At 39.4% G+C, this 20,000-nt stretch overlaps 3 protein-coding genes across 3 annotated transcripts in view; 2 read left to right on the top strand and 1 right to left on the bottom strand.

Moving 5' to 3' along the window:
• The window catches only part of LOC137993699 (bcl-2-related ovarian killer protein-like), a 9,352-nt gene extending 4,738 nt beyond the window's left edge, over window positions 1-4,614 (top strand). Inside the window, exon 4 of the mRNA XM_068839675.1 lies at window positions 3,073-4,614. Coding sequence (XP_068695776.1) covers window positions 3,073-3,270 — 198 coding nt within the window. The 3' untranslated portion in view covers window positions 3,271-4,614. The remainder of the gene's footprint in view (window positions 1-3,072) is intronic.
• Window positions 4,615-6,476: 1,862 nt separating this feature from the next.
• LOC137993695 (clathrin light chain A-like) lies at window positions 6,477-16,957 on the bottom strand. The gene is made up of 5 exons (XM_068839669.1): window positions 16,790-16,957; window positions 13,583-13,654; window positions 12,651-12,700; window positions 9,605-9,757; window positions 6,477-8,572 (listed from the first exon to the last, which is right to left on the bottom strand). The coding sequence occupies exons 1-5, from the start codon at window positions 16,889-16,891 to the stop codon at window positions 8,398-8,400; spliced, it is 552 nt and encodes a 183-aa protein (XP_068695770.1). The 5' UTR covers window positions 16,892-16,957; the 3' UTR covers window positions 6,477-8,397.
• A 66-nt stretch (window positions 16,958-17,023) lies between these two features.
• The window catches only part of LOC137993696 (mitochondrial import inner membrane translocase subunit TIM14-like), a 3,319-nt gene continuing 342 nt past the window's right edge, over window positions 17,024-20,000 (top strand). Inside the window, exons 1-6 of the mRNA XM_068839670.1 lie at window positions 17,024-17,069; window positions 17,149-17,197; window positions 17,302-17,372; window positions 17,691-17,767; window positions 18,825-18,895; window positions 19,034-20,000. The exon at window positions 19,034-20,000 is cut by the window's right edge and continues 342 nt beyond it. Coding sequence (XP_068695771.1) covers window positions 17,067-17,069; window positions 17,149-17,197; window positions 17,302-17,372; window positions 17,691-17,767; window positions 18,825-18,895; window positions 19,034-19,104 — 342 coding nt within the window. The 5' untranslated portion in view covers window positions 17,024-17,066 and the 3' untranslated portion in view covers window positions 19,105-20,000. The remainder of the gene's footprint in view (window positions 17,070-17,148; window positions 17,198-17,301; window positions 17,373-17,690; window positions 17,768-18,824; window positions 18,896-19,033) is intronic.

Here is a 20,000-nt window from a genome sequence, read left to right as displayed (position 1 = left end):
CGATTACGCATAACAACAAAAAGAGATATGTTTGCTTTTTTTAAAGTAGTGTCAAAGGTGAATAAATACCATGCCGTGTTTATCGGATCTCTTATATCTCTCTGCTCAGCAACTCGGGAAACGTCCCTGCATTGGATGGTTACCGGTAGTAGAGTATGGCTGCCGAGAAATTGGGTTGTATTGACCATGATGAAAATGAATTTACATGTACCACCGTACGAAGATTGGAAGGCTTTCATGTCTTATGTAATGTACAGTTTGTGACAGACAAATTCCCCTTGAATTAAAGTTATTTTTGCGAGAGACGAAAAATTGCTTTTATCAAACGAGCTGATAACGTCGAATATCCTCCGGCAAAGAATCGAATACGCTTGACGTTTCGAGTTTTAGGCTTCCGTCAGAGCGAATTGAAAGATCAGTGTGCGTGTTTTGAGGAAAGTGGGGGACCTATGCCATTGGTAAAGCCGATGGTAACTTTACGAAGAAACCCGAATAAATTCGTTCCCAAATTCATTTTCACAGTGACAAATTTGCCCTCGCAGTGTTTTAAATTTACTCTCCCACGGACGCGAACCTCTCTCCTCGTGTGAGTGACCTCATACTCCATCAGCCTTCTTTTTCTGATGTCACGTCAAGCCACATTTGCTGGAAAAATTATCGTGCAAAAACGGCACCAGGAACTCCGTAACCCACACCGCATACTCACACTGCGAATAGTGCGAACATGGATTCTAAATAAAACATTAAAACACACCAAGCAACTGAGATTCCTTTCGCTTTCCGCTTTCAATCACGCTGTGAAGCATAAATTCCGCGTTCTTGTCATCACGCGTTATCTGGCACTGTGGCAACTTCAAAACAGCATCGTCGACAAACAAAAACGGCGGCATTAAGAACGCTTGCGGTTGTTTGCTCGTCAATGAGGTCATTTGTGTTCCTGACTAACCTCCTACGTAGAGTAATAATTAATATTGATAGTGATGATGATGATGAAAGTAAACTTAGGAGGCTACATTCACACTGTACCGGACGAATTTTCTACCGATTGAAAATTCATGCATTTAATTAGGGGTTCCGTTCGTACGGAACCACGCTAAACGTACGAAAATTTAGACACCTTACCGCTCAAAAATTTGAACGCCAAAATCGGGGACGAATGTTTAGCCGGTACAGTCGAAAATTAAACCTGCGCGCTGTGAACACCTTTACTGTCTACATTTTTGCATGGCAATCGAATGGTTTCATGGATGAGTGATAACTCAGCTAGAAGAAGCCATTTTGGATTTCGTAAAGCAGCGCTCTGCGCATGTCCAGATGGTAAAACCACTGACAAACGTTAGACTTTTATCTGTGTGAAAAGAGCGAGAATATTGGACAGAATGTCCGGTTAAATTTTTCAACCGGTAGAAAAATCGTCCGGTACCATGTGAATGTAGCCTGAGTGTCAAGGTCTTAAAGCTCCCCTGTGATAAGAAAAAATCACTGAAAGTGTGTTCGCTTAACATCTCACTGGCAAAATTCTGGGCATTGATTTTCACCTAAAGGCCGTTTACTTGAGTGTAAGTTTTGGAATTCACGGTCCACCATTACTCACGTTCAAAACTGACCGATTGGACCTCAGAGGGTTGGATTCAGGGAAAAGTGACGTCAAAGACTCACTAGCTTAAAATTTCAGAGTGTGAATGCAGCTAATTAGGCTAATTTAGCGACAGAACGGGAACGTCAGTGGTGACGGCGCGCGCAGAAAAAACACCAATGAGAATTCAGAATAGAGTAGACTCCACTCTTTTCTTCTCTATTCTAAATTCTCATTGGTAGTTTTGCTGCTCGCGAAGTCGCCACTGACGTTCCCGTTCTGTTGCTAAATCAGCCTATTATATATGCAAAAAGCGACCCCTGCTGCATATTAATTCTGCGGCGTACACACGCATTGCATTCTTAAACTAGAGAGCCTTTGACGTCATTTTCTCCTCGATTCAACTCAGACAGTCTCTCAAGATCTTATGGTAATGACGGACCAGTAAACAGAAAAATTCCAGTTAAAATAAACAGGTGTCTTTTTTTAAATCAAGGCTTAACAAAACTTTGGTCGCTTAGTGATTTTTTAACATAGTTTTGAAACCCAAAGAAAAAGAAGAACTGATTTTTTTGGTCACAGGGCCACTAGTTGTTGACACTAAACATTGAAATGAACTCAATGAACTCAAATCAAATCAAATGTTGGTTTTTGAGGAGATGGACAAACCGGACTACCTGGAGTAAAACCTCTCAAAGCAAAACTCGAGTAGAGAACCAACAAACTCAACTCACTTACGACGCCGAGTCTCGGAATCGAACCCGGACCACATTGGCGGGATGCGGTGCTCTCTCCCCCCACCTCCCCCCCTCCCCCCCTCCCCCCCAAAAAAACAAAACACTCCCATATTTTCTCGCGCTATTTACTTGTTTGGTACAAAGTGCCGATGCATTTCATCCCTTTCGCAGACATTTGGCTCGTTATGCAATATTTTTCTCCGCAACAAAAAGAAAAACATCCGCAAAGAGGTTGCAATGGAGGTAGTAGATAGTACAATAGGCCAGTTCGGAGTTTCAAAAAACACGAGCGCGCGTCGGGATAAAATCAAGTATATATTAAAAATACAAGAGATTTTCAACGGGAATATATGCAATCAATTTCCATAACAAAAGATGCTTGTTTTTATCCCGACGCGCGCACGTGTTTTTTTGAAACTCCGAACTGGCTTATTAAGCGCAATCCACGTAATACGACCCACTTATTATTTGTCTTATTTCAAAGAACTGTTTTTCAACTCTTTACTCGCTAACGTTACAGCGTTGCAAACGGCTTCATGCAGAAAAGACGCCTTCACTTTAGACTTCACGGAAAACATTCGTGAGGAGATAGAGCGGCGAACACGCGGTTGTTAGCTGTTTCTGAGCATATCATGTGGTCCACGGAGATGGACAGTTTAAATCATTTCTTTTGTCATAAACAAGCTGAAAAATGAGGTTCACAGTACACCATATGCTCTACCTGAAATGGTCTGACAAATTGGTTATTTTACTCCTCAGGAAGACATATTGCGGGCTTTTCCGCGCCCAACGACACCTCACGGTTTCTCACTTATTATTTCTGAAGTCAGCCGGTGGAGCAGTTATCTTCTTGTGACCGCGAGGAACTGGTTTGAGAGTGGTTTTGGGTTGGTGGGACATCTCTACAAAGCATATTTGCGAAAAATGCCGAATTACTACCGAAAGAGAAGCAGATGAAACTGTTTCCTGTCAAGATTGAACTGCATAACAAAACTCTACTTTGTTTCGTTATTTTTTGTAGCTGAAAAAATTTTTAAGCCCTTCGTGCTACATAATGAGTCGGGATTTATTCTAGTGTTGTCTACGGTAATTGAAAGACAATGAAACGATTTCTGCACACATGATATTATAATAAAAACAATGAAAAAGCAACAGAAATAAAGAGGATGCATACAAGAGGATACATTCGAAATTGACCTTTCCCAATAGGGGCTTTTCAGGTCCAATGAAACGAAATAAACGAAACAACAACAACTGTCAAGAATCCCAACTGGCCGGAGGCAAACCAGTTAGCTATTTACAAGTGCAGCTGGGAAGTTGAGCCAGGGAAGTTGAGCCAGGGAAGTTGAGCCAAATTCAACTAGTGGTCAGAACGAAGCGAGGATCATAGCTTTACTTGATTTCATATCCGCAGTTCAGTATATGATTCATTTCATATATAATTTCGTTCAGTGATTCATTCCTCACGGGAACGTTAGAACCCACAATGACCAGGTTAGAACGTCGCACCGGTACCACGAGGTCACGGATTCAAACCCCGTTGAAGTCACGAATTTGTCAGGCTTCTCTACTCAGTTGCTAAAATTGCGTCCTTTCAACTGCGAGGATCATAGCTTTACTTGAAACCCTTCTCTGTTGAAAATCAGCCGTCCAAGTGATTTTGTTTCCGCGACGTGTCCCATGAAGTTCAACTTCATGGGACACGTTGCAGGGACAAAATCAACAAAACTAAAAACCCATTTAACTTCTTGAACTTCATGGGACACGTCGCGGTGACAAAATCACCCCCAAATTAGTGTTGCACAATTTTAAAATTATCAGTTCACACGAGGGGACATGTCGCTGCAACATATCCCTGGGATATATAACCGCAACATTTGCACAACTATAAAGTATCAGTTCACATGAGGGGGGACATGTCGCTGCAACATATCCCTGGGATATATAACCGCAACATTTGCACAATTATTAAGTATCAGTTCACACGAGGGGACATGTCGCCGCAACATATTCCTGGGATATATAACCGCAACATTTGCACAATTTTAAAATTATCAGTTCACACGAGGGGACATGTCGCTGCAACATATCCCTGGGACATGTACCCGTTGGCAACATTTTCATGTGTGCACAAGTTGTGATTTTGTCCCTGCTACATGTCCCCGCTACATCTGTGCTGTATGTCGCCTCAGTGTGCACTACACAAGTTTTTTGTCGCTGCAACATGTCCCCTCGTGTCTGCCCACCTTGAAGTTAAGCAGCCAAGCACTTTGACACGGAAAGTCGGAAAAATAAAATGTTTTTTTTTTCCCTTGAGTGACCTTTTCCTTGTTTCAACAATCGTTGAGGTGCTACTAATTCACATACAATCGACGAGGCTTTCAATCTTTAACAGAAAGACTTAACTGATTAGAATGTAATGTGAAGTGCTAGTTTTGTACCCCATATGAACCATGTGAGCGTTAGCCCTACTAATGGAATGGGCCCACACACAAGGACAGAGAAAAACTCTGACCAGGGTGGGAATTACACTCTAATCAGTTAAGTCTGTTCAAATATAAGTGCTACACGGCCAACGTTTGTAAAAACGTAACCCTTCCTTGTACTTTAACAGACGTATGCCAAAATATTCTAGTGCACTACCCCATAGACAGAAACGAGCGTCCCTTGGTGCTCACCGTGTTTCGATCTTGGAATAGGGACTTGAGATCTACGACGTGGTCGTCAACGAGACAGCCACAAAACAAGAATATCATTGGTTAAAGGAGGAAATATAATCGTGCTGCACGAGTGGCACGCATTTTTGCGGTACTCTGCGCAACGACGACGTGAAATCACCGAGGTTTTAACGATAACATGAGTGTACCAATGCAAATCTTTCATTCTATATATTTACTCTGAAACCACTCGTACCAATTCAATTCAATTTAGGATAACTGATTAGAGTGTAATGTGAAGTGCTAGTTTTGTACCCCATATGAACCACGTGAGCGTTAGCCCTACTAATGGAAATGGGCCCACACAAGGACAGAGAAAAACTCTGACCGAGGTGGGAATTGAACCCACGACCTTCGGGTTAGATCACCGCTGCTCTACCGACTGAGCTACAAGGTCAGACGGGAGTAGGCTGTGGGAACTGAAGATGTTGAAGTCACGGCAATGGTCATGTACAAGTACAAGGAAAGATTAAGATTTTGCAAACGTTGGCCGTGTAGTACTTATATTTGAACAGACTTAACTGAATAGTGTAATGTGAAGTGCTAAGTTTCTACCCCATATGAACCATATGATCGTTAGTCCTACTAATGGCGACTGAGCTACATGGTCAGCCGTGGGAACTGAAGATGTTAAAGTCACTGCAATGAACATGTACAAGTACGAGGAAGGGTTACGTTTTTACAAACGTTGGCCGTGTAGCACTTTATATTTCAACAGACTTAACTGATTAGAGTGTAAACCATGAACCATGTGAACGTTAGCCCTACTAACACAAATGGGCCCACACAAGGACAGGATACTTCGCCCACATTGAACGACGCGAAGACGATGAAATAATCACGAAAGACTTACGACAGAGCAGAGTTATATTTTGAGGTGACGTTTTCCATTAACGTTAGGAATTTATTAGGAACTTTTAAGTGTCTAATCGTTCTAGCGCTAGACCACCGTGAATTGGGGACACTGTAAACTGAAATCAACAATTAACGCAAACCAAGTTAAATGTTACTTTTTGAGGGGAGGGGAAAACCGGAGTACCCGAAGAAAAACCTCTCGGTGCGGAGTACAGAACCAACATACTCAAACCACATATGGGTGGGAATCAAAATCTGGGAATCGAACCCTGTTGGTGGGAGGCGAGTGCTCTCACCACTGCGCCATCCCCGCACGTTCACTTCAGGGCCTGGTTGTTCAAAAGCCAATTAACGCTAATCCCAGATTAAAAATTAACAAAGGAGTTAATTTCTCAACTCCCAAATGCTGTTAAACGCTGATATTCGCCCAAACATTACATTAGAAGAAGTATGTTGAAAAAATCAAGCAAAAGAAACTTTCACGAAAAAGTTGAAAACATAAAACAAAAGTTTAAGTTAATCGCCTTTCGAACAACCGGGCACAGATGAGTGGCAATCCCAGTCGTATTATGAGTTCAGAGAATAATTCGATTTAACAGCAAGGTTCATTTTTTTAATTGAGTAAACATTGTATCCAAGTCGCTTTATCAAGTTATAGCCACATATTCTACACAACAAAGTGCCTAACTTCTTGCTGAATTGACAGCACAAGTTAACCTGAATTGACAGGGACAGCATGAAGAGAAAACAACCCATTATATAGATACTGATGAAATACTAGGAATTTCTTTCTTACGAAAAAAAATTATTTCAACGCGCGCAGTGAACGCACATCATTTTTATCATTCACATGCGAGGATATGTGTCGTCATAGTAACTAACACGATTAGCCAATAAAACGCGGGCTTCCCCCTTCATTGTAAGACATTTTGTGCTGTAATATAATAATCGTCTCCACTACATTTGAAAATTTCATTTTGCACACTTTGACATTATTATTTGTTTTTCATAACCATCATATCTTGTCTCATATTACACAACACGCACGTTTTTTAGCGGTTGGTGACCACTTTTTCGCCATTTCGAAAACGAACAAAACAAGCTGTTTTTAATCTGGACATTTCATCAATATCTATATACTAAACAGAACAACGTTACAAGGTCGCATGGGGATACGAATTTTCTCTTCTCGTACTGATGGTATCTCTCAATCGTTCGCTGCCTTCACTCATAAGAGATACTATCAGCACTCGAAGATTAAATACGTATCCACCGTAGTAATGATTATTTTCAAGAGACTGACTGAAATTATTTTGATAAAAAAACGTTTACTATGCTCAGGCATGCACTTCTTCCAAGTTAGACTTAAAGAACAAAATGACACAGAACTTTAAGGGCAAGTGAATCAAAATTCGTACGCAAATGCAAGAACTTCCTGATGTCCGTTGGGTCTTGTTGGGGGAGGGGGGGCTCTGAAATGACCTCCTTTAAGCTCCAGTCAGAGTTTCGAATCCGCAGATTCCCAGGGTTTTTTTTGGAAATTTGTAATGTCAGAATGAATTTCACTCGTAGGTTTGATAGAAACTGTATTTAACTACTTTAATTTATAACATAACAAAAGTAAAGTGCGCGCTCTGATTAGTCAATTGCCGATTTTTACTATTTGCCCATCGGTGAATGGTTCTGACGAAAACACTAACGCGTACACCGGGAAAAAAAAAGGTTTTTCCTCAAACTACAGTAATGACCGACCAGTCTACCGCCGAAAATGATGAAATCTCTTCACAGCTTCATGAAAAAAAGATTCAGAAATGTCACGTTTTAACCTGTTAGCGGGTATTTCACTCGAACTACCGGTAAAGCGATTTGCAAGTTTAAGTGAAAGCCAGCTGCACGAGTTGATTAGCGAGAGGCATTCAAAGAAGTCAAAGGATGTCACAAACTGTTTGGTTACGTTATAAAACAAATAGTGAACGGTTCAGCTCTTACTACCGAGTTTTAATTGCACTTGGGAGGTTTGTTAAGCACTCAAGAAGCGAGAGTCCATTCCACTATCGCCTCGCGCGATTCTTACGCTCTTTCGTGCTTAGCAACATCCTGCGGGCAACTATAACTCGATAGTACACGCTGAACCGATTACTATTTCTTAATTTGGGAAAAAAAGTAGCCGACTTCTCTGAGTGAAGCACCCCGTGTTTTCCATTGGGTGTCTGTACTGACATGTACTGACATGTAATGAAACCCCTGGACCCCACTACGAAAACAAACACTCCAAACATAATTATCGTTAAAAAAGAAGCTTAAATGACCAGGATTATTACTAACTATGGAACTGTACAACAGAACCACTAGAGAATCTTTCCTGGTGTCACTGTTTACTCCTTGGAACTGGAAGGTAACATTCACCAACAAACCCAAGCCAAACAAAGATAGTCCTTCTGCTTGCATTGAAACCAATTAAAAGAATCCATAAAAGTTACCAAATTAAGTCAAAACCTAAGCAAAGAAAAGCCTATTCTTTCGCAAGGGTAGGTTGCTTCAGCTGCAAAAATATGGATCGCATACGTGACACATCCTTTGTATTTTTGGTTCCCTTGGGATTGAAGTCGCACATGCGGCAAACTCGTTCCCAGTCATGACCTCCAGTAGAGTCATCGCGATCAGATACAAAGCTCTCTTCATCCGCCCTACAATGACAAAAGAATGGGGTCAAAATTAATCTTAAATATGGCATTGTCAGTGTGTTTAACCTCAAGTGAAAGAGAATCATTTGTGTGAAGAGCTAAAAATGGTCCTGCAACTTTAGGTAATTGTCACACAAATGAGAAAACGCGTTTCTGATTAACTTCGGTTGATAACTTCTGCTAAATCTGTCAAAACTTCCACATCCATAGACCGAATGCATAAATGGAGGCCAATAATGTGTTCTGTTATTTGTACATGTATATGTAATAGGACTACACAATGACCAATTTGGAAACAACTGGATGAGAAAAATTCTGAGGACTGCAAATTTGGCAGTCCGAGGAATTTTTTGAATTCAGTTATTTCCAAATTGGACATGCATGTAGTTCTGTTAACTATTAATTATATAGCTTCCAAAAACGGTTTGTTTTCACTGCTGGAGACAATTGATTTAAAAATCTGAAAGAAATTAAGTTCCCTAACGGCTGCAAAGTGATTGACCAATACTCGGTTCTGTTTTTTTATCTTGACATTTGATTGGTTGATGGAAAGTATCCAGATTTTTTTCAACTTGGACGGTTTTGTTGTAAACATTCCAGCAAAAACCATCCTTTTATTTTAAATTTGGACACTTGGCAAAAATTAACAAAAAATAGATCTGTTGGCAATATTGGACTTTGATGCAGCTATATAATTAATGTCCTACATGTAATTAGACTCACTGGCCTAGGTCTTAAGCAACATTTCTTTTGTATTTTGTCCACGCAAATGAGGCTTGTGAGTCTAATTAGCACATAAACAAAATATATTTTTTTGGGCTGTCATTTATGCATTCAGTCTATTCACCTAAACAAACATTGTTACTGATGAATAGAAATGTGGGAATTAATTAAATATTTGGCATTTGAAAGCCAAATAAGAATTTGGCAGTTTTCATGGAGAAAAACCAATATTCCTCACAACAGTTTCCAAACGTTGACTACGACAATCTCTGGTCACCTGTGACCTCAAATTACATGAAAAGTACTACTCACCTGTTACTTGATTGTGTTTTTCCTAACTGTTCATCTCGTCTTTCATACCAATCATTAAGTTCCTTTTTAGCTTTCTCACGCCATTCCTCAATTTCCTCTTTTTCTTCACTATCCATTTTGCTGAGAAGTACTGCTTTTTCTTCCCTCCATTTCCTATGAAAACATGAACAAAAGCACCACTTGACAGGTTACTGCTGCACAAACTTGATGTTGCAAAGGAAATGTTTACTTCAATAACAGTGTAAAAGATAGTCAATGAATATTTGGTCAAAAACACAGTTTCATAGAGGATCCAATATACATTGTATCAACTGATAGTCTTTAACCTTCTGTGTCAATGGCACTAAACGCAATACTACAATTGCTTGGCCTAGGCCCCCACACAACCACAATGCTCGTACCAGTCTCTGACCGAGGTAAAACAAAAGAAGCGGCTCGTATACGGTTTCAATAGCCTCTAGAATCAGAGCAACTTGGTTTCTTAACACACTTTTCTACTGATATTTATCTCCATTTATTAATCACCTTGTGCAGTCAATTTTGCAGGTGTTTGCTTTCCAACAGAGGGGACAAGTTCTCCAACCCACTTTATGTTAAGGGTACAGGTTGCTATTTGAAGGTTCCATGCAAATTTCAAACTCATTATGCGATGTCCAGGTTCATTATCAATATATTATCAATATCAAGCTAGTTCCGAGGAGCTCCTTCAGTTATATGGCTAAAGCTACGTTTTCAGCATTCACAACTGACGATGGATTTAAATTCTCAATTAACCTTCTTGCTGAATCTTCGTCTTTCGGGCGCAAAATTCACGTAACCAGCAGAAGCATATGGTGTTTAAGTGAGCCCACGATCCCATGAAGCCGCGGAAACAATATGGGGCCTAGTAAACGCAGTGATTGAAGTACATTTGTGCTGTTAATTAACAATGTGAGAAACCGATTTTCTTGTAGTACTTATACAGTATTTTAGTGGGGAAAGAAAGGTGAGCCGTGTTCTAGCTACCATTTCCGAATGATTTCGTCATATAAAGATTCAAATACAAATGTTGTCTACTGTTTATCCTGGGTTATCAGACAAAACGTGATTCGCCAGTTGGCGACTAGTTCTGAAAATCTGGTTGCCAGCACTCAATTTGTGGTCGCATTGGCGACCAGTGAGTCGCAATTTCAAGCCCTGCATCTAACAATTCTTTGTAAAAGCCACAGATATTCAAAACATGGGAAAATGCTCAACTGGGGCAAATTAATCACTACCATCAGACATTGACTTAAGAAACCGTCGAATGAGTCCTGGTGCTGCTTATGGTAATACATTTTCTATTCTCGACTGTGTTTTCCGTAATTTTTTTTGTTGGGCAACCAACCTTTTCATTTTACCAAAAATTAGTTGTCCAGTAAACTTTCTGGTCTTCTGGCACGACTGAACGACCCCTAATTTCGAACATTGGTGATAATGGGACTCTAAAGGAGTTGAGCTGGGGTTGCGATAAAGGTAAGTTGCTTGTTATGCAAGCTGTTGGAGAAAAGACCCATGTTTTGAAGAGGTGAAAAGCAAGGATAAAGGACCCATATTTGCCTTGCTATGGAAAACATGGACTGTGCTTCGCTCCATTTCTAATAACCTTAAAGAACACCATCCCCAAACTAAAAGACAAAGCCTAAAACAACAATGGCTTTAGAGATCTTTCTCATGCTGGTTTTTTTTCGTGCTATTTAATAATTATGACTTTCCTTGCATGCAAAGTTGGCGACCAAAATTTTTGATCTAGTGACCAAATTTTCCCCATTGGTCGCCAGCTGGCACCAAAAAAATCACACTTACATGTAGAACCATGGGATACTCAAGCTCCAATGCCATCTGATTTTATCTCAACATGGCGTGCACTTAGTTGTAGGGGGGGGGTTTCCCAATGGGCAACCAAGCATTTATCAGGGCAACCAAATTTACAGGGTGGTTTAGTTGCCCGGTTTTTGAAACAGGGTGCTTTTTTCGAGCAATGTTATCACCCTACCTCTGAAATAGACATGATACATTAAGAACGAATGATGATCTGTTCACAAGCATTAAAACCACACCACACATGAGAGTGGGGAAGGCAGTGATCGCTTGAGAAATTTTGCTTTAGCACCCAGTAAATTCACATTTGTAGCTTAAATTGCCAAAGAACAGACAATTAGCTGGTGCGAGTGCATTAAATGAAATGACAAATTAACAAATTATGTACCGCAAAAGGAAGAAGCCCGGAGTTGTGCTTAAATGACTATTTATGCAGACAAAGGAAACTATGCTCAGGGAATATAGAAAAGCAGGGCTGTCAATAAATTTGAAGGTAGAAGGCTTATAATTAAAGACTCTCTGTCTACCGAGATCCACCTTATGTACTTTATTTGAATTGAATTGTTTTGTATTCATTGCGACGCAAGTCGCATAAGGTGACAAAATCAATCCGAAATACCCGATAATATGTTATTAGTCCAAGAGCTGCAGCGGCACTATACTCATTGCAAATATATTTCTATTAGACTGGCCAGCTTTTCTTGTTTTCCTTTGTAGCTTTTTGTTGCTTACTTCTTTCCCACTCGTTACTTCAAGCCCAATGAAAACATAAACAAAGGCGCGTAGACAGAGAGTCTTTAAAAGTAGGTGGCCATGAAGGTGAGCTTGACACAAAAAGGCATTCTTTTTCGAATTCCACGTTGTTTCATCAGATTAGGCAAAAGACTGGAAATTATTCACTTGAATGTTCCAGTGTTTTACACCATCGAGCATGAGCAGTTTAGTCGTGATTTCTTGCATTTAATCTCAGTAAAATATGCCGTCAATTCCACTCAAAACGAGAAAAAGAATGTGTTAAAAGTTTCTTTGATGACAATTTAACAAGTGTAAGATTTTTCATCTTGACTGGTGGTAATACAAGATGAACGTAGCCGGCGGTTTTGGGGGTACGGGCCCTTATTGACATCCCTGGAAAAGAAAATTATCAAAACCAAGGGACTTGTAAGCTGTAAAGAAATGCTGCCAGGCTGGGATTAGAACTCCTTACCTGACAGACTCAGGTTCAACTGACATCACTGGCTGGTGGGAGTCTGGAATCTGTTGAGAATCAACACAATTTCATTTTAACGTCTTAAAGTGCTACTACGATGAAAGAAAAAAAAAACAGTTCTTGTTTCTTTTCACATTTTGAAAGTACTTGTGTTGAATGCTCAACAGGCGATTAGTTGTAATCAGGGAAATGGCTACATCTACATATTCTTCCAGCCTTTTTTTCAAATTTACAGTCAGACACCATTTGCAGATCAAAATTTGACATTGTCAAACTGTTGCTAAAGTTATGAAAATTTGAAACTTGTAAAAAACAATTTTCGTTTCCTAATCTTTCCTAATTTTCGTTTCCTAATCTTTGAATTAAGGTATAATGTACTGCGTACAATGTAACTGTAATTAATACTTGTCCAAGCGAAGAAGAAAAAATTATAACGCCATGTACATGTATATTCCACACAGTTTTTCCCGTCCGAAGAGAGTTAAAAACCATTTGAAACCATTTTGAAACCCTTTCCAAACCCTTCTAAGACTTTTGAAACCTTTTACATGTAGGAGCCCTTCAGAAACCATTTTGAAACCCTTCCGAAACCCATCTTGAGAAACATGAAACCCTCCTGAAACCCGGCTTCATAGGGTTTGAAACCCTTTTGAAACCCTGTTTTGCTAAAATTAATTGTTCCATAAGATGTGTTTTTGCGTGGAGGGTCACACATTTTACTCTTTTACACACTACGCAATATGCTCAAAATAACAAAGGCCAGAAGGGTCCAGTAAAATAAAAACATCTGCAGTGTCTGCTCATCTCGTTACAGCTATGTACTTTTAAAAGAGAGGATCCCTCTGAAAGAAAACAACGGTTTTTAATACAAAGGACATTGGTAAGCCTGGTCTGATGGATTTTGAGCTATATAGCGTTATAAACCTTACCTCTTCATCAAATCCATTCACAACTGGTCCATTGTCCAGGACATTAAACTCACCACCAAAGCTTTCAATCCCCTAAAATTTGAATAATAAATAAATAATCTCTTTAAATTGACTATTTATCTTAAATTTTTATATTGTGTAGTTTCTCAATTACATGCCCTCAGCAATTGTTTCAAACTTGACCTGGTGAACCCAGCCTTTTTAAAAATTAGGCAGGCACATGATCAGGGCCTGGAATTACATGTATGTTAGTGTAAATAACAGAGATTATTCTATCATTTTACGGTTGTTTTTATTCATTTCACCTATCCTCCAAGACCCAGGAATGAAATGATTTTAACCCTTCTTTACCTGGAACAATATTAATTGTCCCAAAGCATGTACAGTATCAATAGACCAATTTCGATATATTAAAATTCAGTCCTAAACAAAAGACATCATCTCGAGGCTCTGGGGAATAAATGTAAGGATTTGTATGAGTTTATTCCCCAGAGCCTTGAGATGATGCCTTTTGTTTTCGACTGAATTTTGATATATCGAAATTGGTCTATTAAGATTTGTAAACAAAGAATAAACATTAAAAACATTGAGGAAAAATTCCAGTGTTGATACTGTACTTTCTACGGTACCCCTGTACTATTCCTTTCAACATTTAACATGGGTAAAATTAACAACTAAATAATTATTACTTTATTTATTACTTATACATTTATTGTGCTTGTTCTATACAAGCAATCAAAAGCACATTACAATTAGATCAATTATTACAAATTAAAATTTAAAAGGTAGCAAGAGAGTAGGAGCACTCTCCTCAGCAGCAAGGAGGTCACTATGGCAACCGAGCCACAGTCCACCTCCCACGGCATCTGTCAACACATCACTGAGACCAGTGTGTGGAAATTACGTGTACTTATCCTGGCCTCCAATGCCGAAGGATGATGATGAGGTACTTACCCTAAAACATGGTAGGGATGGAAGGAGGGAGGGAGGGATGGAAAAGCAAGCAAGTTACCAGCAAGGTGACTCAAGCCAAAACACATGGCAATGCCCCTGCAAACCTCCCTGGAGTCTCCCCAGATATCACAAGAGAAACCGCAGCATTGGCTTGGTTTTAACTTTGCCTATATGATATTTAGCCTCATTAAAATCTTGACAAAAACCCTTAAAGAATAAATATGTCTTAACTAAATACTTAAAGTGTCCCTGTGATAAAAAAAACCACTTCCTTTTTTCCTTCAGATTTTGAAAGCATGTTTGCTTAACACCTGACTGGCAAAATTTTGAGCTTTGATTTTTATCCAAAGGCCATTTACTTTGAGTGTAAGTTTTGGATTTCATGGTCCGCCATTACTCACGTTCAAAACTGACCGATTGGACCTCAGACGGTTGGATCCAGGGAAGGGTGACGTCAGAGGCTCACTAGCTTAAAATTTCAGCGTGTGAACGCAGCTTATTATATATGTAAAGCGTGAGTTTAAAAGGCTGAAAGCCCAAAACCCCCGTGCTGCATATTAATTCTGCGGCGTACACACGTATTGCATTCTTAAACTACATGTAGTGAGCCTTTGACGTCATTTTCTCCTCGATCCAGCTCTCTCAAGAACATAATGTTAGTAATGGCGGACCATCAAATAGGAAAATTACAGTTAAAATAAAGAGGTGTCTTTTTGAAATCAAGGCTTAAAACCTGGGTCACTTAGTGTTTGTTAACATAGTTTTGAAATCCAAAGAAAAATATGAATTGATTTTTTGGTCACAGGGACACTTTAAAAATGTTAACGTTCCTAACTAGCCTTAATGACAAAGGAAGGCTGTTCCACCCATAGTCTTTCCTCCTGAACAGTAGCCTCAGCAGTAGACACGCACAACAATATTTGAACAGAAATATTGATCCGACAGTGGATTTGCTGTTCATGATTCCTTACAATATAGTCCAAAAAGTTACTTCTTCATTTTCCAGAAATGATAATACATTAATTATGATCATTCCAGCCGTTAATCGAGGAATGCCCAATTGCAGTACTCTTCGCTGCCATTCCAAGAGCAGATGGTTCAACAAGGGCAAGTCATAACATAAATAATCTTAGAAACTCTAATTCTAATGTACATACTTACATGTAGCTTATTTTTCAATGAATAACAGAATTATTAAGCCCATTTGATGTCCGATGGAAACAGAAATTACTTTACACAGTCATAGAATTCTCAGTTTCAGGGGCCCTGAAAATGATGACTGAAGTAATGTGGACGCGCAATGTAAATTGGGTGAGTAAGGTTCTTTAATCCAAAATACAGTGTATTTCAACACCAACACAGCATCTTCATTAGTCAAGTGGTTGATTTAATTATCAGTCATGTCATTGTAAACTGCATGACCATTTTAGTGCCTTGTAAACAGGAGGTAGGTCCAGAACCCCTGTTCCTGTTAAGTGTCTGATTCACAGATGTAATTCCTTGCTTAATTAGTTTGGGGAATAAACACCTGCTATTGACTAAAACTTCTGGCTCAGACCCCAAAATACCCTGGGGGTATCCATTAGCTCATTTACTGTATTTCTCCTCCTACTTCACGAATACAGCTATCTACAGCAAATCACTCTGACGACCTTGCAACTTAGGTGGAAAGCTGCGCAATGCTCCCACAACTTTGCCAACTCTGCGACATGTTTCTAAAGCAGAACTCTGAACAACTAACTGCTGTTCTCGTTTCGTTCAACCTAACTCACAAGAAACATACATCACCTGTTCAAAATTTGACTGAACTTTCTTAAACAAATTTGTGCCATTTGTGCATGGAGGTTTATTTACATAGGGTTAACCTCTTAAACTTCCTTTTTAGGGTATTACTTGTATTTATTTGTTTATGATACCTTAAATAAAGTATGTATGTATGTATGTATGTATGCATGAGTAGTTGAGAGAGGATCAAATGATTAGACCACAGAACTTGAAAGCAGCATCAATCATTACCGACCAAACAGAAACTTATTAAAACAAAACCTTGACAATACCGTAAGGCATACGTTGAGGCTTAAAAGCAAACATTTTGCTCTGCACAAGGAATTAACTGACAAGAAAGTGAATGGGGTGAGATGAATGTTGTTAGAACAGTTGAACACGGTCAAGTGTTTCGCGTCTAATATCAATATAAGTCCAAGGCTTTTTTCCCCTCAAGTTCGCAAAGACCAATTGGCCTTATTAACTCACGTCTGTCTGTGGTTGTTCTCCGCCAAAATCTTCACCCAATTCGGCGAGATCATCTTGTTCTCTGGCCAGAAAGTCGGCAGCAGGATCTTCTTCAAAATCCATAATTGAAATAGAATGGGTGACTCGTGTGGAAAAAAATGGAACCCGGATGTACTTTCCTCCCTGCTCCCATTGAACCCTGGGGGTTTTTAACGAACGGGATGAACGCTGGGAAGTTACTAACTCATGCTTCCTTCCCCAGGAGATCTGGGTACGAGGGAACTGTAACACTGCAAGAATGGTAGGTTACAGAAATTATTTTTCTTATCAATATTTCTCAATATATAGATGTCATTTTCCCATTTCTCTCTTACTCTTAGACGACACTTATATTAGCAGGCCTTGGTGTGGCTGGAGCCGCAATTGCAGGTTTGTTTTCTTCTCCATACTTGACCGTTTCGTATCCTTATATTTCTACACATGTAGATAGACAGACTGTGCAAGATTTTTACTGTTCTTTATCTTGGGTTTAGGTCGGTATGCCATGATAGCCTTCCGAAAAGTTAACTTTAATCAAATTCCAAAGATTATTCCCAAAATACCGGTAAGTCCGATCCCTCGCGGTGTGAAAATTATTGACGATATACTGGATATATACATAACGCCTTATCTGTTTCTTTATATAAGAATATTTGTTCGAGTTCTTTCATTTTCATGCCCACCATAATCCAGAGCCTTAACTGGTTGTCGCAACGTGTTTGTTCCGGAGGTTAACAAATTTAAACAAAAAAGAAATGTTTGCAGCTAGATGTTTTCTCAATACTTGTAAAAATTGGTGCCAAATGTATGACTGAGTGATAGTGATGATGATGATGTAATGCAGCCGAGATGTGTTGTCATGTTACGTCATTACTTGTGACAGGAATTCAGCCACTATTACAGGGGAGGATTTGAACCCAAAATGACAAAACGAGAGGCAGGCTTAGTGCTTGGAATAAGGTATGGTGTACCAGAATTATAACGACAACTTTATAGTTAAAGGTAAACTTAAAGTATTTATTTTGACCCATGATTGCACTGAAACATGTTGCACTACATATACTAGTGCTGAATCACGCAAATGAAATTGTTATATAGTTGAGTTTTTTCCCCCAGCAGCATGGGCTCGCATTGGTTACTTTGAGGTCACATGACATCTAAAAATAAAACTGTTTCCCGCCAAGAGACTCTGAGCAGGCAACAGTGCAAAATCTATGACGTCAGAGGGTAACAGTGCACTGTTACCTGCGATTGTTGGCCGCCGACCGCTGACCGTCGTTGCTGTTGGTGTTGCCCTTGCCGTTGCCGTTGCTGTTTTTGGGAAACAAAATGAACTGTTTCCATCGGGACCAGTCATTAAGTGTTTATTGTTGTATCAGACCAAACTGGCATCAAATTGGCATCTTCAAAAGTGATTCACTCTTACTCCTGCTATTCTGCTTTGCACTGGCACGAATAGGCCTCTTTCGAAAATACCATAATACTCCTTGTTTGACCCCCCCCCTCCCCCAAATTTTGCTCAAGCATTGTTTTTGTTTCCTCTTGGGACCATTGTAAGTCGCAACAAAAACTGGAAACAATGCTTAATATGCAAAATTTGGGAGGACAAACAAAACATATTGTGGTATTTTCAAAAGTAGCCTTTGGCTGGGTTGTCCATAGTTTTTCTTCTCAGCCAGCCAGGCTTTTTATTTTACTACAAACTCGTTGCCATTTTGAGCGCTGAGTATCTCGCAATTTTGCGCAAACTATCACTGATAAGTACGCATCGCTCAACCCACACTCTGTAAGCAAATAGCAAGGAGTTCAATCCCTGGTTTATATATATCTCACTTGGTAAATGACCTGGCAGGCAGCTTGAAAGGCTTTGTCAATAGTGCATGGTCATTCCAGTTGTCGGGAAGGCAAGGTCAATGAATAAGATTAAACATGTGCCATCACAAATGATTAAAAAGGGCATTTGCATGATTTCCCTTTTTCTTTACTCTCTTTGACTATCATTTTTTTTGTTGTTTAGTCCTTCAGCAAACAAGGTGAAAATCCGAGAGGCACACAGGCGAATAATGCTGATTAATCACCCAGACAGAGGTAAGAAGACTGTTTTTATGCGAGTCAAGAGCTCTTTCAAAGTCACTTGATTAATAAAATCTAGAAATAAGGGTACTGACATATCAACTTGATTTGAATATTGTTATTATTATTGTGGTGACCATTTTTATTTATCAGGAGGTTCACCATATCTGGCTGCAAAAATAAATGAGGCTAAAGACCTTCTGGAAGGAAATAACAAGTCTTGAAAGAGAGAGGGAGTGCAGGAGAACAAAAGAACTATGGTTTGATTGCAAAGCAACCAAGAAAAGGAAGTATCAATACCAAACAGCAGCATCCATTATTAAGAATTCAAGCAAAGTGCATGAAAATGCTGTCAGGCTTTAAGAAAAACTGCCTCTTCCAGGAGCTGCAAAACAAAGAACACTGGTTTGATTACAAAACAACCAAGAAAAGCAAGTATCAACATCAAACAGCAGCTTTCATAATTATTAAGAGTTCAATCAAAGTGCATAGAAATGCTGCCAGGCTTTGAGATGGACCCTTCCTTCCAGGAGTTGGCAAATCAAATTGTTCGTTCTTAAAAGTTGCATACTGTGGCAGTAGGTGCGAAAAACAAGAGACATTTCAATAACATTCATACCTTTTCTAACTTTTCAACATGTTTGCGCTAATATTGTTTCTGCACATCTCTACTATGCACACAAACAGTGTCACAATGTTCTGTTACATCATACATTGAACATGCTAGCTGTGTGACTATGCAAACAACCATCGGGTTTTGGTGAGTGCAGTTTTCTCAGTTAACCTGCATAGCTTATTTGTTTTGCTAATGGAGGGTCAGTTATCCCAATATTTTTTTAAAACGATCAATCTCTTGCTCTTCTTACTCTCTCTGTAACATATGATGAAAAAAATCTCACTCTAAGAACTTAGTTTTCATCGTTAATCTCTTGTCCCACCGCACTCAATAGTAATTTGTTATTGGTTAAAAGGGATAGCACCTACAAGGACTCAGGTTGAGGATTACAAAAGCTCTTATGTTTACAATATCCCTGTTGTCATGCAATTATTTAAAGCATCCACTCCTAAAATTTAGCCTGATTTTCAGTGATTATTGATAAGTTGATGAGGCTACAACTCA

This window comes from Montipora foliosa, chromosome 2, assembly GCF_036669935.1.
Source record: "Montipora foliosa isolate CH-2021 chromosome 2, ASM3666993v2, whole genome shotgun sequence".
Classification (NCBI taxonomy): Eukaryota; Metazoa; Cnidaria; class Anthozoa; order Scleractinia; family Acroporidae; genus Montipora; species Montipora foliosa.
Note: the sequence above shows the minus strand (reverse complement) of the source record. Positions and strands in the feature narration are given on the sequence as shown.

What these genes read in the sequence shown, in the direction of transcription:
- LOC137993695 (XM_068839669.1), bottom strand. Translation starts at nt 16,891, where the DNA reads ATGGATTTTGAAGAAGATCCTGCTGCCGACTTTCTGGCCAGAGAACAA. An exon ending in TGAATGGATTTGATGAAGAG is followed by an intron (nt 12,701 to 13,582) that starts GTAAGGTTTATA and finishes GATTCTCAACAG; the next exon opens with ATTCCAGACTCCCACCAGCC. An exon ending in GTTGAACCTGAGTCTGTCAG is followed by an intron (nt 9,758 to 12,650) that starts GTAAGGAGTTCT and finishes ATGTTTTCATAG; the next exon opens with GAAATGGAGGGAAGAAAAAG.